Consider the following 16,893-nt stretch of genomic DNA (forward strand, 5'->3'; position numbering starts at 1 on the left):
ATTATTAGTTACTGATCATGTGTTATTATTAGTTACTGATCATGTATTATTATTAGTTACTAATCATGTGTTATTATTAGTTACTAATCCTGTGTTATTATTAGTTACTAATCATGTGTTATTATTAGTTACTAATCATGTGTTATTATTAGTTACTAATCGTGTGTTATTATGAGTTACTATACATATGTTATTATTAGTTACTATACATGTGTTATTATTAGTTACTGATCATGTGTTATTATTAGTTACTAATCTTGTGTTATTATTAGTTACTAATCATTGGTTATTATAAGTTACTAATCATGTGTTATTATTAGTTGCTAATCATGTGTTATTATTAGTTACTTATTATGTGCTATTATTAGTTACTGATCATGTGTTTTTATTAGTTACTGATCATGTGTTGTTATTATTAGTTACTGATCGTGTCTTATTATTAGTTACTAATCATGTGTTATTATTAGTTACTGTTCATGTGTTATTATTAGTTACTAATCATGTGTTATTATGAGTTACTAATCATGTGTTATTATTAGTTACTAATCTTGTGTTATTATTAGTAACTAATCATGTGTTATTATTAGTAACTTATCATGTGTTATTATTATTTACTAATCATGTGTTATTATTAGCTACTAATCGTGTGTTATTATTAGTTACTAATCATGTGTTATTATTAGTTACTAATCATGTGTTATTATTAGTTACTAATCATGTGTTATTATAGTTACTAATCATGTGTTATTATTAGTTACTAATCATGTGTCATTATGATTTACTGATCATGTGTTATTATTATTTACTAATCATGTGTTATTATTAGTTACTAATCGTGTGTTATTATTGTTTACTAATCATGTGTTATTATTAGTTACTAAACATGTGTTATTATTAGTTACTAATCATGTGTTGTTATTATTAGTCACTAATCATGTGTTGTTATTAGTTACTAATCTTGTGTTATTATTAGTTACTAATCATGTGTTATTATTAGGTACTAATCGTGTGTTATTATTAGTTACTAATCATGTGTTATTATTAGTTACTAATCATGTGTTATTATTAGCTACTAATGTTGTGTTATTATTAGTTACTAATCATGTGTTATTATTAGTTACTGATCATGTGTTATTATTAGTTTCTAATCTTCTGTTATTATTAGTTACTAATCATGTGTTATTATTAGTTACTAATCGTGTTTTATTATTAGTAACTTATCATGTGTTATTATTAGTTACTATACATGTGTTATTATTAGTTACTGATCATGTGTTATTATTAGTTACTGAGCATGTGTTATTATTAGTTACTAATCATGTGTTATTATTAGTTACTCATTTTGTGTTATTATTAGTTATTAATCATGTGTTATTATTAGTTACTGATCATGTGTTATTATTAGTTTCTAATCTTCTGTTATTATTAGTTACTAATCATGTGTTATTATTAGTTACTAATCGTGTTTTATTATTAGTTACTTATCATGTGTTATTATTAGTTACTATACATGTGTTATTATTAGTTACTGATCATGTGTTATTATTAGTTACTAATCTTGTGTTATTATTAGTTACTAATCATGTGTTATTATTAGTTGCTAATCATGTGTTATTATTAGTTACTAATCATGTGTTATTATTAGTTACTAATCTTGTGTTATTATTGGTTACTAATCATGTGTTATTATTAGTTACTAATCTTATGTTATTATTAGTTACTATCATGTGTTATTATTAGTTACTATACTTGTGTTATTATTAGTTACTAATCGTGTGTTATTATTATTTACTAATCAAGTGTTATTATTAGTTACTAATCTTGTGTTATTATTAGTTACTATCATGTGTTATTATTAGGTACTATACATGTGTTATTATTAGGTACTATACATGTGTTATTATTAGTTACTGATCATTTGTTATTATTAGTTACTAATCGTGTTTTATTATGAGTTACTGATCATGTGTTATTATTAGTTACTGATCATGTGTTATTATTAGTTACTGATCATGTGTTATTATTAGTTACTGATCATGTGTTATTAGCAGTTACTGATCATGTGTTATTATTAGTTATTGGTTATGTGTTATTATTAGCAACTGATCATGTGTTATTATTAGATACTAATCTTGTGTTAATATTAGTTACTAATCATGTGTTATTATTAGTTAATAATCTTGTGTTATAATAAGTTACTAATCATGTGTTATTATTAGTTACTGATCATGTGTTATAATTAGTTATTGGTAATGTGTTATTATTAGTTACTGATCATGTGTTGTTATTATTAGTTACTGATCGTGTGTTATTATTAGTTTTAATTATGTGTTATTATTAGGTACTGGTCGCGTGTTATTATTAGTTACTAATCCTGTGTTATTATTAGTTACTGATCATGTTTTATTACCAGTTACTGGTCATGTGTTATTATTAGTTACTGATCATGTGTTTTTATTAGTTACTGACCGTGTGTTATTATTAGTTACCGATCATGTTTTATTATTAGTTACTGATCATGTGTTATTATAAGTTAATGACCATGTGTTATTATTAATTCCTTATCTTGTGTTATTATTAGTTACTTATCATGTGTTATTATTATTTACTAATCATATGTTATTATTAGTAACTAATCATGTGTTATTATTAGTTACTAATCTTGTGTTATTATTAGTTGCTAATCATGTGTTATTATTAGTGACTGATCATGTGTTTTTATTAATAACTGTTCATGTGTTATTATAAGTTACTGATCATGTGTTATTAGTAGTTACAGATCATGTGTTATTATTAGTTTCTGATCATGTATTATTATTAGTTACTGATCATGTGTTATTATTAGTTTCTGATCATGTATTATTATTAGTTACTGGTGATGTGTTATTATTAGTTACAGATCATGTGTTATTATTAGTTTCTGATCATGTATTATTATTAGTTACTGGTGATGTGTTATTATTAGTTACTGATCATGTGTTATTAGTTGTTACTGATCGTGTGTTAATATTAGTTACTGGTCATGTTTTATTATTAGTTACTGGTCATGCATTATTATTAGTTACTGGTCATGTGTTTTTATTAGTTACTGATCATGTTTTATTAGTAGTTACTGATCATGTGTTATTATTAGTTACTAATCATGTGTTATTAGTAGTTGCTGATCATGTGTTATTATTAGTTACTAATGGTGTGTTATTATTAGTTATTGATCATGTGTTATTATTAGATACTGATCATGTTTTATTATTAGTCACTGATCATGTGTTATTATTAGTTACTGATCATGTGTTATTATTAGTTACTGATCAGGTGTTATTATTAGTTACTGATCATGTGTTATTATTAGTTGCACATTGGCTGGATTTACATTGTATTGCAAAGTAGTTATTGTGTTAGCTTTGAGTTTAACAATAACTTGTAAAAAAGTCAAATCTATATCCTTTATGAGTTTGTTAAAAAAAAAGGATATAAATGATCACATTTTTGTGTGAATCATAAAAGTTATATAACATTTTCAAAAGGGTAATTCAACTTCTAAATACAGAATCACACTTAAATTCAAGTAGCAAATGTTCCTCTTCACTCGTTTAATGATTAATTAACATTGTAGTAAAACTTTAGTCAATTATTTGATCAAACATTAAGTTGATAGTAAATAATTAGGAAACTCAAAGGAAATGGGTTTTGACTTGACCTTCTTGACCTCCAGGCGGCTACTACCTGACCAGTGTGTTTGCCAGCCTGCGTCTGATCCAGAGCTTCGACTGGGGGACGCCCCTCTCCGGGTGCATGACCCCAGAGGCTCAGCGGGCTCTGGAGGAGTGGAGCTGCAGGCGGAACAGAGAAGCCCAGAGACAAAAACAGAACCAGCACAACCAGGTCGGTGCCAAAGGTCCACAACTCCATCACCACAACCATGACGGTGTTGGGTTTTAATCTTCTTACCAGTGTTCAGTTGACAGGAGTGAAGTCATGATTGATTATTATTAAGCTTTGATTCAGAGGAGATCCTCTTTACCGCACGTGTTTCTTTTATCTAATATCTTCTCTGGTTGTTTTATCGTCATAACCTGTTGAGTGGGATGTGAAGAGGGAGGAATCATTCCTCTTTTGAACCGGAAATATATTTTCTTCCAACGAATGTACTTAAATAAAAGCTAATTTTGGTTTATAATGATCATAAAAAAATGATTTTGTTTGTCCACCGTGCAAACAAGTTAAGGAGAAAGAACTTAAATATATCTACATTTCTAACCGATTGTCTATGATGTATTCATTTTCCCTCTGTTTTATTCCTGGATCTCAAACACATTTCACTTGCATCAGAACAACCATTGAAAGTAACAGCTGATAAGTCTACAAAGTGACCCACATCGAGTTCAGCATTTCACTGTTTTGTAACAAGGATTCGGGGTCAAACTGTCAGGACACACCTGGATTTCCCTGAACACATTTGAGGGATTAGTTTTATGCTTCTTTTTTTCTTTTTTTTCCGAGCGCTAATCCTCAGATCTGGGCCACGCTTTAATTCAGACTCACTCGCTGTCATCACCTCTCGTGGTCCAGATGCCACAGAGGAGAGAAAATAAAAGGCATTGTCATGTACAACGTTTTAGACTGGTCACGTGGTGCCTCCCCTGGCTTCAAATAGCCGATCTAACTCACCCGGCAGCCAGAATTTCCTCTGACACAGGCGAGGATCAGTGAGCCAAGTGCTATGAAGAAGTGGGCGGTCAGATAACATGAAATTTATTGAGCTGCATCTACCCATCGAAGGAGGCAAACACAATATGCACACGGACAGCGAGGATCTCAGTGACTCTGTGAGTTTTGTCGATGACCTGTTGATAACACTGGCTGTTTCTCTTAAGGAGCGCATTTGGGAACTTTAGCTTTATCGAGGGTGTGCATGTGTTTGTCGTGGAGGGGGGGGGGGGGGTGCGTAGGTGTGTGTTTAAGGGGGTAGTTGTATGATAAAAGAGTGTTCTTGGTTTAATCTCTCTGGCTCGTGTGTTGGACGACTTTTTTCCATCTGTTTCCATCTGTTTTAAAATGTGTGTGATTTGATTCAGTGGAATTAAACATTGATTTTTCCAGTAAGAGATCTTAACTTCAACAGAAACACTATTAAATGTTTAGATATATGGATTAAAGTTAGAGAAAGTGTCGCTGTCAGACATAAATGTGAGTTTGGATGTTTAATGATGTTGAATGAGCACTAATGTTTGTTTGTGTGGGTGTGTTTTAAGGCTTTTGTTTTAATAGTTCTGTTCAGCGAGGCTCCATCTCTCTTTCTCCTCCTCTTCATTTGCCCTCTTTCCATAAGCCTCTTGACCTCCGCGGATGCTGCCAGTATCTGCTCTCCTCATCCACCTCTTCTCTCTCTTCCCCTGCAGAGGTGCGTTCGGATACTTTTCCAGGACGGCGAGCGCAGCGCCGTGCAGACCCTGCAGTGGAGAGCCGGGCAGAGCAGCGAGGCACTGGCCCAGCTGTGCGCCTCCACCTTCGGAGTGACCGACCCGCAGCTCTACACCCTGTACTGGCGCAGCGGGGGGGAGATGAGGGTGCTGCCGCCTCAGGCGCAGCCCCAGGACCTAGCCGGTCACAGCGAGGGGGGCCCCTCGCTGTCCTACCTGAGGACCGACCACGACTTCAGCAAGATGCGACGGCTCACCCGGGGTGGTGCCGTGGACCTGAGTGAGTCGGTCTGTGAGGAGTGAGTGGGAGGAACAGAGGAGTGGAGGGAAGGGGGAGACGGATTTGGTGGCCCTCACTTCCTCTCTTTTTCCTCTCTTATATTCTGACTCTCTCTCTCCCCCCGACGGTGTATTGTGTCTCATCATGGGTCAGGACTTGCGAAGCCCCCTCGGCCAGACCACTCTTCCTAAGATGGAGCCACATCCCAAAGCAGAGGCGGGACCTGCAGGGAGGCTCGGTCGTACCAATGTACCCCTAGAGTGAGAGAGTGCTATTTGTGACATGGAAATGTGTAATAAATGGATTCGGTTTTGCGTTTTGAACCTGCGGCAGGAGAAGGAGTTTCATGACTAAAAACAAGAGGAGCCCGTAAAACTGTTGCCTGGAAACAGAATCACCTTGCCTGCGCACGAGAGATGGCAAAAAAAAAGTCCATTCTGGTGCTGTAACATTATTTAACGTGTTTAGGTTAACATAAATGTTTACGACGCTTCCTGTGTGATGTACAGGTGACATGGGTCGGACCCTCCAAAACCAAAGTGGGCTTTTATATTCTCGAGTCAACATGTAATGAAATCAGGTGAAAAGTCCATATTTATTTTTAGAGTCTCCCACAGAGATTGGTTATTTATATATATATTTTTGGGCACAAACACGCAGCGACTCCTCCTTGCATGCGTATTCTGTCGAGGGATTTTTGGCAGGTGGGGCGAGTAGGAGGGAAGTGATAGATCAGCTCTCTGTTTTTAAACCGTGTGAGAAAAAATGGAATGACATGTGAAGGCTGAGGTGACCTGCAACAGATTTATCCAATGACTTGTGAATGTATTCAAATATTTTTCAGTGTTTTCTCTTGGCTGTAATGTGGAATATCTGTGATGGAGAGGACAGTCCCAGGAGTTCCTGCAACCTGTCTCACAATAAAATTGACTGTTTCAACCAACTTCATTAAGAATAAAAACCGTATTAATAACATTATTATTTCATGGGGTGACATGGAAAAGTGAGTGTATGTTTGGGTTGGTCACGGAGGGTTTTAATGTTTTTATGCATGCTTTTTTCATTAGTTGTGAAGGTTTTGCGAATGTGAGGTACATATGTGTGACGCATGTGTTCAATGTGTGGGCTTACTCTTTTTTTTTAACATTGTATCTCGTCAGGTAACTCAGTATCGCAATAAAATATTGCAATATGTTCACTGGATTGTCATATTTGTGTTATATGTTCGATTGAGCCGAGACACAATACCCAAGATGAACGCAAGAGGGCAGCAGATCAGAACTTCAGCGATGCCTGTCGCTCAAGAGCTGCGTGTTCGTTTTTAACTTCCCTTTTTACCGAGAAATGAACGTGGAGACGTGGACTAGGGACAATAATTCTAATTTTAAAGTCACTTTTCATATTTTTTTTAATAAGCTCTCTGCGATTGAAACTCTCCTCAAATACTTTATTTGAAACTTCAGCAAATTAATAATAATTTCAAAAAACGTTAAACGTATCTGAGCATGATTGCAGGAGGTGACGTCACAAACGAGATTGCGTCTGGAATGAGTTTCATAAAGTCATCATAATGCAGCTTGACTCTCGCCTGCTGTTTTTTTCCCAGAATTCAAAGCTCGAAGAGGGAATTTCGAAATGATATTGTGAGAATTCTCAGATCGTTTTCGTCCCACTGGCCCTCATCCTCTCCTGTATCGAGATCTTTAAGAATGGAAACAAGTGATAAATGGACCAACAAGCACCCATATCTTACTATGTCAATCCATGATATTGTGGTTTTCCATAGATTCATTCACTCACAGAGGCCATTGCAACGTCTTGTAAACAATATATTCTTTATTTGTCATCCATAAGAGGATAATCTGTGGGTGATTTATCAGCATTTCCACATTGAGATTTAGCGAAAATCAGCTTGACACAAAACTAAATGTAACTACTGTGGCTGTAAGTATCCATAAGTGACAATTAAGGTATGGATCTACCATTTAAGACACGGTAAGGCAAGTGGTTGGGAAAATATAAAATTCTTTGGAACTAATCCCTTTGAATTAGTGAAATGTACTTTATCTGATTCCACCTCCGAGTTTCTGTAGCACCCCGAGGCCCTTCTCGTCGTACTCTTTCTTGCTCAGCCAGAAGGAATCCTTGTCCTTCATGATGTTGGCGAGCACAGCTCCACCCAAGAACACCATGTGTTTACGGCGAGGGGGGTCCTCGATGCGGATCTTGAATTTCTGCGCAGAAGTGAATGAGGACAGAGTTTAAAACAGTGTTGTGTGCACTGATCAGTCTTTACATTGAGGGCGGTGGATCATGTTGGCCTGTGATGGTCTTGGTAAAACCAAAGCGACTTCCTTGTATACCATCTCGATCGGGGTCTTAAACCTTTGTCCCACAGGCCTTTTGAGGCTGAAGTAAGTAAGTAAGTAAGTAATATTTATTTATATAGCGCTACAATGTCAAATGGTAAGGGAATAAATATCATCACATTTATGGAGCTGAGATGAAACAGATTTATAAGTTATGGTCCAAAATGTTCAATAAAACCAAACACAGAAGGATTAAATAACAAAATGTAAGTTGGAGCCCTGATCTAGGTGCAGACTAGTTACAGTTTTGATGCATTCCTAGATGATAAAAGTCAAGGGTTTCTCTCATTTCAAGAGGCAACACATCATAAGTTAAATGTGTAACAATAAAGGTTTTCTCACTGATAGTTTTTTGGTGTCTCCATCCAACACCTGCTCCAGGTAGAGCTGCTTGATCTCCCTCTCCAGTCTTGAGGGAAGTCCAGGATACATGGTGGACCCTCCGGACAACACGATGTGCTTATAGAAGTCCGCCCTGTCAGGACGAATCACAAAATCACTCGGTGCGCCATGTTTTTTTAAGCTACATTTTCGTTGAGAAGGAAAGAAAGTGGCACCTGAGGTCAATGTCAGCCGCCTGGATGGTATTGAAGAGAAGCTCAGCCACGCCTGCTCCCTCCACGTTGACGAGGTGAGGTTGGAAGAGAGCCTCAGGGGCCCCGAACCTTTCACCGCCCACCCTCACCTGCTGGCCGTCAGGGAGCTGCAACAATAACATTCATCGCAGGTAAGAACCTCTGGTAAGCTGCTTATCCGTCCATTGTTTTCACATATTCATGGCATTGAAATAAAACAAAGGTTGCTGGTTATAAAGATTTGCAAGTTTACAAGAATTGTTAGCAGGACCAGCTTTAAATTCGTCTAGAGTAGTCAATTCATTTTTCTATAGGGACAAATCTTACAATGATAAACAAGTTAAAAAAAATAAACAAGTAGAAAGAATAAGAAGTTGAAAAAATATACAAGTTGAAAAAATAAGAAGTTAAAAGCTCTTAACATGATGCAAAACTTAGAACACTATTAAGGGGATTATACCTTCTTAAGATTCTATTTCAAAGCAGACACTTGCTACAGGATACATTTATCATGAATAACATTTTATCCTGACCTCAGTAGGGCCACATAAAAATAGTCAAAAGGTCTCTTGCTCATTCAGATACCTGCAGTAGAGCTTTGCGAGAATAGCAGGTACTGGATCGATACTGAGTTTAAATTTAGGAATCCAGACAGTTTATCTTATGTCAATATCAGAGACATGTTATTATGCATGTAGTGTCACCTCAGGGGAACTCCTTGTTGGAACAACCCTGTCCAACAGCTCCAGCAGCATTTATTAATGGCTCTTGATAATCCACTCTTCACACAAAAGTGTTTACCGTGTAAGACTCCACCAGGTACGTGGTCTCGTTCGCCAGACGTTGCTCCTGCTCAATGTTGTATCCCACATAACAGACTTTCTCTTTGAGCATTCGGACAGTCTCAAAGTCGGCCGTGTGGTTGAAGGCGTAACCTCGCAGGAGCAACAGCTGGAGGAAGAAGTACTTTTAACATCTTCCAATTTTAAAGGTTTACTCAAACGATAAAGGTTCACTCTCACCTTGATCAAGTAGCGTGTGATGTCGCGCCCAGCAATGTCCAACCTGCGCGTGAGGTGAGGTAAAGAGTACCCCTCGTAAACTGGACAGATGTGAGTGACACCGTCCCCGGAGTCTATGACCACACCGGTGAGCAGCCCTGCAGTGGAGAAGGTGGTGAACTAAGAGTCGGCAACGATTCACTGCAGCAGAGTACCAGACGGTGTTGCTCGGTGAGCCCCATCCATGAAGAGATCATGTTTCTCTCACCTTGGGCGTACAGGGTCAGCACGGCCTGAATCGCAACATAGATCCCATGAAACTGGTATTGCTCAAACATGATCTCGGCCATTTTCTCTCTGTTCTTGGTGGGGTTCATGGGCGGTTCTGTCAGCAGAACCTGAGGAGCAAACAGTCAAAGATGGTGAATTCATATTTTAACTCTCAATAGGTGGCGCCGTAGATGAGAGCGTCGTCACCTTGCACTCGGGGGTATTGACGTTCAGGCGGTCAGGGCCAAAAGTGTAGTCCCAGAGGTGGATCATGTCGTCCCAGCAGCGCACCATACCGTTCTCCATGGGGTAGGAGACCTCCAACATGGAGCGGCATTCGCTGGCCTCGTCCCCGACCATCAGATCCTGACATTTGTTTAAAGGACCACATCAGGAGATAATGTCACGATACTTTATCATGTCATCACAATGTCATTATCTAGGTGACGATAAAGTTGTTACCCCCTGATATTACTTTAATGCACACCTGGTTGAAGTGTGACCCCTTAGTATCATTGAGCCCCCAAGACAGTGGGCTCCAAACTACGAATCAGGTCGACCTCCACCATTTTTCATAAACAGTGCATGAAAAAAATATAGCGCCCTCCATTTTTAAGGGGGTAAATCATTTTTTGGAGTAGCTTCATTAAAAACAAGAGTGTGTTCTTGCTGTTATTCTAAACTACCCACTACCCCCTTGCTCTCTTAGAAAGTACAGTTTGAAAGATATTTACATTTCAGGGCCTAAAATGTTAACAGTTAATGGTCCATGGAATTATTTTCTGTTTCTTATTTTTTTAATTAACTTTTTCTTTGTTTTCTTTGACGAACTGGGAGAGAGTTCTTATGTTTACATGTGGCTTTCTGGAAAACTATACATTTTTGGAAAACATCACACTTTTTCTGTTACGAACTGACTCCTATCTCAGAGAAGGGAAAAGTTATGTGGCCCTCACATAAAAGGTTAGGGGACCCCTGCCCTAAAAGGTCAGTCCAAACCACAATTGATCATCTAGAAATAGATCCGTTCTTTCAAAATAAGATTTAAATACATTTCCCCATGATATTAAGGACATTTACTTCAGTCACTTCGTTCTCTTCTGCTTCATGGCCCTTCACAGCAACCATTGGATGTAATGTTGCCGCTTAGGAAATCTGATTAAATTTTATTGAAAAAAGGTTGATATTTGTTGATATGTGTGAAACAAATGTTAATATTTGGTTTCTTTAAACCATTTACATATTAACACAAGGGATTCTCATTAAGCATCACCTTGATCTCGATGTTTCCCACTTTAGTAGTGGATCTTATGAGGGGACGTCCCACCATGGCGGGGAAGATGTAGTCAGGGAAGTTGGATCCAGCAAAGCCACACTTGACAAACTGCAAGATAGAATTCAGATATTATAACATTTACACTTCTATTCGAAATGTTCATATGATCATATTTAATGACTAGAAAAAATAGCAGGTATAGAAATGAAAATCCAGTGTGAGTCGAATGTTCTGAAGCGAGGACGGTGATCAGGTGTAAGAGCATTAAACGTGTGCGTTAAGAGTGCTAATGACTTTTAAATGCATCACGGCACTAATGTGATCCACTGGTCTTGAGTTTAAACTACGTGTGAGGCACAAAGCTGAATTACTTATTGGTTAAATAACCAACTAAAAGAAGGCATAGCAAGATAAAACCATGGAGAAAAGGGTAATACACATGGAACACTTCCCTATAACAACACATGGTAGTGCCTGTACTTGTCTTGGTAGCCATTGACACATTCCTTAGCCTAAAGGGAAGTGATGCATTCCACTCAGAAGCTACAGGAGTTGCATTGAAATGAAGGCATGTTCTCTTATCATAAACACTTTTGTTTCGACGGTACAGGAACTGTAAAGCAGCCGATGAGGTTTGAACACCACAGAGGTCTCTTCCTGTTTTCAAACCTCTGTGTTCTCTTGTGAAAGTGTCACAACCATGTAAGGCTGTGTGCTGCTACAGGAGGAGGGTGACAAGTTCAGACAGGCAGCTGTTTGCACCAAGACCTTCCTCTTTTACAGCTGTTTGTTGCAACGTCAGAAAAAAAAGGACATTTTTAAGTGACTTTTTTAAGGTTTTTCTTCCATAAAATAAAGAAACACAACTCACAAACCTCCATAAGTTTATATGACTTAACATTCTTTGAATGATACACGTACAAACAAGACTTTACTAAGATACTTCCTGTATCAAATGAACGTTTTAGACTCACCCCTGTTCCATTGTCGCACACCACCACTTTCCTCCCCTGGCTGTCCATGGCAACAGTCCTGATAGAACGATAGTCCCACTAACTAGTAACCAGCTTAAAGGTTGCACATGAACGCAACTAACAGGTAAGAGTTGATATTTTTGCAACTCCCTCTAGTGTGGGCGTGTTTACCCCGAGTGAAAAACACCCATTTCTGTCACCAGGAAGGAAATAGCTCTAGATTCATTTTGCTTTGATTTACTTTTTTTTTTAACACAATCTAACATCCTCTAAAATAACTCATTATTAAAAAATAAACAAGTAAATATTGGAAATAATTAGAGGAAAATATTTTAAAAATACAGAAAATGTATTTAGATATGTTTCAGATTATTTAAATTCCTGTTTAAACAATGTCTCTTTTTTAATAAATGTTAAGTTTTTACCTTGCAAAATTGATGAAGTATATATACATCATAAAGCTCAGATATGCTTTCACAAGGACCCACCGTTTTTGCTATGTCTGAAGACCTAGAACACTTAGAACAACACAACAACCATATAGCTTTGCATATAAAATTTATTTACATACATCATTTGCAAAATACATCTCTTTTTAAAATGCATTCAAGGGTTCTAAGACAACGGTAGTTGTAAGAAAGAGGGCAAATGGCATGGGTTCTGGGGGTGGATTTGAGGTCATGACTGATGTCTCAAATGTTTCAGGCACACTTGACTAACCAGTGCTTCACATCCTCTCTCTTTCACATTCTGCAGGAACGACTCAGAGCAGCTCGGATAATACAAATAAATACAAATTTGAACAGGTAAAGTCCACAAAAGAGAGATTGTCTGCGATTAACCTTGTACTGCAACAGAATAATGCTTCCAGTTTTGTTTCTTTTTAAGGCAGTTGAATGTTTTCCGCGCGTGACCGGAGCTCACTTGTAGTCATTAGAGTTCACATAGTTACAAATCACAGAAGGATCTTTTGTCATGATGTCACAAACATCATGAGAAGTGTGTACCCGTTGTACTTCTCAAGCTCCAGCAGACTTTTATATGATTCAGCTCATTATTAATTTGAAATAACTTGACTCTAATTTAAATGGTTGCTGTACTGTTTTATACTTTTGGTAAAACAACACATTTTTAAATAGTAGCAGCATGAACTGGCTTTTTTTTATGTATGCGCTCATGGTTGCATTACAACAAGCTGCCTGATGCGTTTACAATGTTGTCATGGGCCATGGTGCGTTTAAGTGCATGATTATTTGCATAGAGACTTTAAAAAAAAAAGCCTTGAACAAAGTTTATGAGTCACTCCTGAGGCTGGCGACCAACAGCTCTCTCCTCTGCAGGAATGAAACATCTGTCCTTGAAGAGAGCCTGACATCTCAGGACTCGAACTCGCTGTCGCTGCTGACGGAGATGTCCGGGGTGGACGCCCCGGTCCCTCGGTGCTCGGTCCCCGTGCTGCAGTCGCTGGCCTCCGGGCTGCCAAGATGGCGGTGGCGCTCCTGAAGCGAGCCGTCGGGGGAGCTCTGCGACGGATGGAGGGACGGATCCTGCTGTAGTCTGCAAAAAAAATAGAAATTGAAAGAGTGAATAAAAACTCAGAACAATTGAATAGTGGATAATAAAAATATTGACTTCAGTAACAAAATGTCTACCTGTTTTTGGCAGAGGCAGCTCGATCCCTTTGGCGGCGGTTCTTGAACCAGTTCCCGACCTGTGTTGGTGTGAGACCTGTGGCCTGGGCCAGGTGTCGCTTCCTCGATGGGTTCGGGTACGGATCCTGGAGGTACCATTCTCTCAGCAAACTGCGAGTCCTTTCCTAAAGAAGAAGAAAATAGAAAGAAACTTTAAATATCATTCCTTGTTCGTCAAACCAGGCTGAATATAAACACAACAATAGCACTTGAATTATTTGCACCATATGGTGGCTGTAGAGGATGATCAACGCTTTGTTATCATCCTATTAAACAATAATCACTCTCATAAGATGAGCTGCGCAATCTTATTACCCTGGATTTATTAATAGATCACCATCAACTTTACATGTTTTAACAACAACATGCACCGACTAAGTTGGATCATGTTAAGGGGCTTAAAAGTGCAGCAAAAAGGATTCCTTAGAATGAAAGATTAAAGATGTTTAATGTACATGGAGGAGATCTACTGTGATTTCACCTGAAAAAGTATTCTAAAGACATTAAAAACTTGAAAACAATAAATTATAAATAAAATAAGACTCAATTATTTGTCAAAAAAGTAAATATAAACATTCGCGTAAATAAAAAAGTAAAATCTTTTTTTTTTTCATCATTTTTTTTGTGTCGTCAATGAAAAAAGGGTGTTTACCTTAAAACAGTGGGTCTTCTGCTCCCCGTCCCAGATAGTCCGGGGCAGAGGGAACTTCTTCCGGATGCGGTACTTCTCCACGGGCCCCAGGGGTCGACCCCGCAGCCTCTCCGCCTCCCGGTAGTGCGCGTCCAACCATAAGTCCTGCAGCTTCGCGTGCGACTCCCGGGTGAACCGGTGACTCTGCAGGATCTGGTACAGAGCCTCGAAGTTCCCCCCGTGGAAGGCCACCAGGGCCCGGGCCCGCATCACGGACTCGTGTCTGTTGAGAGCCTCCCCGGCGGAGCCCGGCACCGCAGCGGGCAGAGACCACAGGAACCGGCCCAGGCGCTCGATGTCGCCGGTCTCCTCCAGGTTCTCGCAGACTCTCGCCACCTGGTCCGGCGTGAACATGGGCAAGGGGAACATCTCGGGGAAAAGTCCGGCGTGACGTAGAAACTCAGGAGGTCTCGCCGCATCTAGAACCTGCCGCGTCTGGAGAGGGTGAGACTGAGGCGCGCGCTCCGAGCGTCCATGGGGCAGAATCAAGAATGAGGACCAGGAGTCAAGCGGTATTTATAGCCAGATAGAATTAGCATCTCTGGAGTTGTTTTGAGAAGGATTAGAGGTCCCAGGCCATTAGCTTCTTAGCGGGGGAGCAGCGTCCAGAGGTGACTGGACGATTAGCTTGTTTGGCTGATCAGGATGCTTGGGCTGGATGGAGACCAGCAAACAATCCAGGATCATGGAGAAGACCAGAAGACTCATATCATGAATAACTTTTGACAATGGAGAGCATCATCCTCATAAAAGACTATATTAGATTTCCAGGACCCTGAATAAACCTCTGATCTCTTAGAGATTTTCTTATTAATCAGGTTAAGGTGAGCATCTGCCGCCCACACTGCAAACACTTCATGTGTTTATTAGCTAAAGAGCATTTGTCAACAGTGAGTGGATTCAACACTTGTTTTTGTCTTCTTGTTATTCAGATGCCAGGGTAAATAAAACGGGGTCACCCCCCGACAGACAGACAGACGGATCAATACCTTGAACAAATGCAAGAACAAATCCACAAAAGGTTACAGTCAGGTGAGGATCAATGTGCTTTAAAATGAGGTGATGAAGCTTATAATCCTGTCTAGGAATCTGTCTAGAATATGAGTTCAATGATCAGCCCGGTGCTCACGCTTTAATTCAGGATCCTGCATACTTTGAAGGTGCCTTTTGTTTGCCTGCTTCATATGTCTGTCTGCCATCATTTACTGATGTTTAACTTTTTATTTTTGTGTGAAAGCCACGTCTAAAGAATAGTTTTTATTAGTGTTTTTATAATATCCACCCACATATTGAACATATTGTAACAAAAGTGAAATTGTTTTAATGTTTAACTTTTACATTTTTTGTGAAAGCCACGTCTAAAGAATAGTTTTTACTGTTTTTATAATATCCACTCACATATTGAATATATTTTAACAAAAGTGAAATTGTGTTTTATATTTGGAAAGTACGAATTTGGGCTCGGTTTATCTATCCGTTTACATGGGTGGACCCGAGGTCAGGTCGAGGGGGCAGCTGTGGTCGCAAAGAGCTCCAGATTTTTCACGTTTTCAAACGTGCCAATATGATTTCTTTAATATCTACTGTCAGTCAAAGGAAAGAAGATTTGCGTGAATAAAGTTAAAGAAGTATTTGAATTACTTTGCCATTATTAGTAAAGATTTGATAGATATGAGAATTGTTCTCAAGACCTTCACATAATAATCCTACAGTAAAAATCGATCATGAGACTCTACAAAGAACACAAAACTACAACCAAAATACAGGCATAAAGCTAATCCTTAGGATTTTTCTTTGTCTATTAAATGTAAGTTGTCTTTATCCCTTGTGTTATCTCAGGGTCAAGGTGACCCGAAGGCGCAAAAACAACCGATGACCACCCTGGCTTCCAGAAATACATATGCAGTGGTGCAGGTCATTCGCCTTTACCCAGAGACAACACAAGGGATACCACAAACACATTTGTTTTCAGGCCTTTGGGTCACCTTGACCCCGAGATACCCAAGGGTTAAATACAAATCTAACTCACAAAATGCCTTTTTTTTATCAATAAAACATATGTTAGTTATTGATGGATAACATGTTTAATCTTTATTAGTAATTTAAGTTATTTTGGGGGTAAGAACTGATAAATGACATTTAGTCTAGCTGCGTCTCAAACTACTAATAGTTTATGAAAAGTTTATTTGTGCTTTTTCGACCACAAATCCTGTAAATGCTGTGTAGGTCGAGCTCAGTTGAGCGTGTTGAAAGTGTATACCATGACTCTATAAGAACTCTTTCATCATTTGATACATGATAGATGCTAAATCTAGCTTAAAATACCAGGTGGGATTTGGCGGCTAA

At 38.3% G+C, this 16,893-nt stretch overlaps 3 protein-coding genes across 3 annotated transcripts in view; 1 reads left to right on the forward strand and 2 right to left on the reverse strand.

Annotated features, from left to right (window-relative positions):
- rin1b (Ras and Rab interactor 1b) overlaps positions 1 to 6,898 on the forward strand; it is a 30,922-nt gene extending 24,024 nt beyond the window's left edge. The window contains exons 12-13 of the mRNA XM_087789574.1: positions 3,713 to 3,882; positions 5,400 to 6,898. Of these exons, the coding sequence (XP_087645700.1) occupies positions 3,713 to 3,882; positions 5,400 to 5,723 (494 nt within the window). The 3' untranslated portion in view covers positions 5,724 to 6,898. The remainder of the gene's footprint in view (positions 1 to 3,712; positions 3,883 to 5,399) is intronic.
- Positions 6,899 to 7,518: 620 nt separating this feature from the next.
- LOC148082397 (actin-related protein 2) lies at positions 7,519 to 12,323 on the reverse strand. Its single transcript, XM_087789575.1, has 9 exons — positions 12,166 to 12,323; positions 11,189 to 11,299; positions 10,123 to 10,281; positions 9,914 to 10,043; positions 9,667 to 9,803; positions 9,446 to 9,595; positions 8,627 to 8,772; positions 8,412 to 8,544; positions 7,519 to 7,934 (listed from the first exon to the last, which is right to left on the reverse strand). The coding sequence occupies exons 1-9, from the start codon at positions 12,211 to 12,213 to the stop codon at positions 7,764 to 7,766; spliced, it is 1,185 nt and encodes a 394-aa protein (XP_087645701.1). The 5' UTR covers positions 12,214 to 12,323; the 3' UTR covers positions 7,519 to 7,763.
- A 1,125-nt stretch (positions 12,324 to 13,448) lies between these two features.
- six7 (SIX homeobox 7) lies at positions 13,449 to 14,917 on the reverse strand. The gene is made up of 3 exons (XM_087788182.1): positions 14,509 to 14,917; positions 13,818 to 13,981; positions 13,449 to 13,722 (listed from the first exon to the last, which is right to left on the reverse strand). Exons 1-3 carry the CDS (start codon positions 14,914 to 14,916, stop codon positions 13,542 to 13,544), a joined length of 753 nt encoding a protein of 250 aa, XP_087644308.1. The 5' UTR covers position 14,917; the 3' UTR covers positions 13,449 to 13,541.
- Positions 14,918 to 16,893: the final 1,976 nt, after the last annotated feature.

This window comes from Callionymus lyra, chromosome 4 (assembly GCF_982586985.1).
Source record: "Callionymus lyra chromosome 4, fCalLyr1.hap1.1, whole genome shotgun sequence".
Taxonomy (NCBI): Eukaryota; Metazoa; Chordata; class Actinopteri; order Syngnathiformes; family Callionymidae; genus Callionymus; species Callionymus lyra.

Excerpts from the sequence above, each read along its gene's own strand:
- six7 (XM_087788182.1), bottom strand. The coding sequence starts at position 14,916 with ATGTTCCCCTTGCCCATGTTCACGCCGGACCAGGTGGCGAGAGTCTGC. Across the intron at positions 13,982-14,508 it reads AGAAGACCCACTGTTTTAAG|GAAAGGACTCGCAGTTTGCT; the intron begins GTAAACACCCTT and ends CTTCTTCTTTAG. Across the intron at positions 13,723-13,817 it reads GCTGCCTCTGCCAAAAACAG|ACTACAGCAGGATCCGTCCC; the intron begins GTAGACATTTTG and ends TTTTTTTTGCAG.
- LOC148082397 (XM_087789575.1), bottom strand. The coding sequence starts at position 12,213 with ATGGACAGCCAGGGGAGGAAAGTGGTGGTGTGCGACAATGGAACAGGG. Across the intron at positions 11,300-12,165 it reads TGTGCGACAATGGAACAGGG|TTTGTCAAGTGTGGCTTTGC; the intron begins GTGAGTCTAAAA and ends TCTATCTTGCAG. Across the intron at positions 9,596-9,666 it reads TCACACGCTACTTGATCAAG|CTGTTGCTCCTGCGAGGTTA; the intron begins GTGAGAGTGAAC and ends TTCTTCCTCCAG.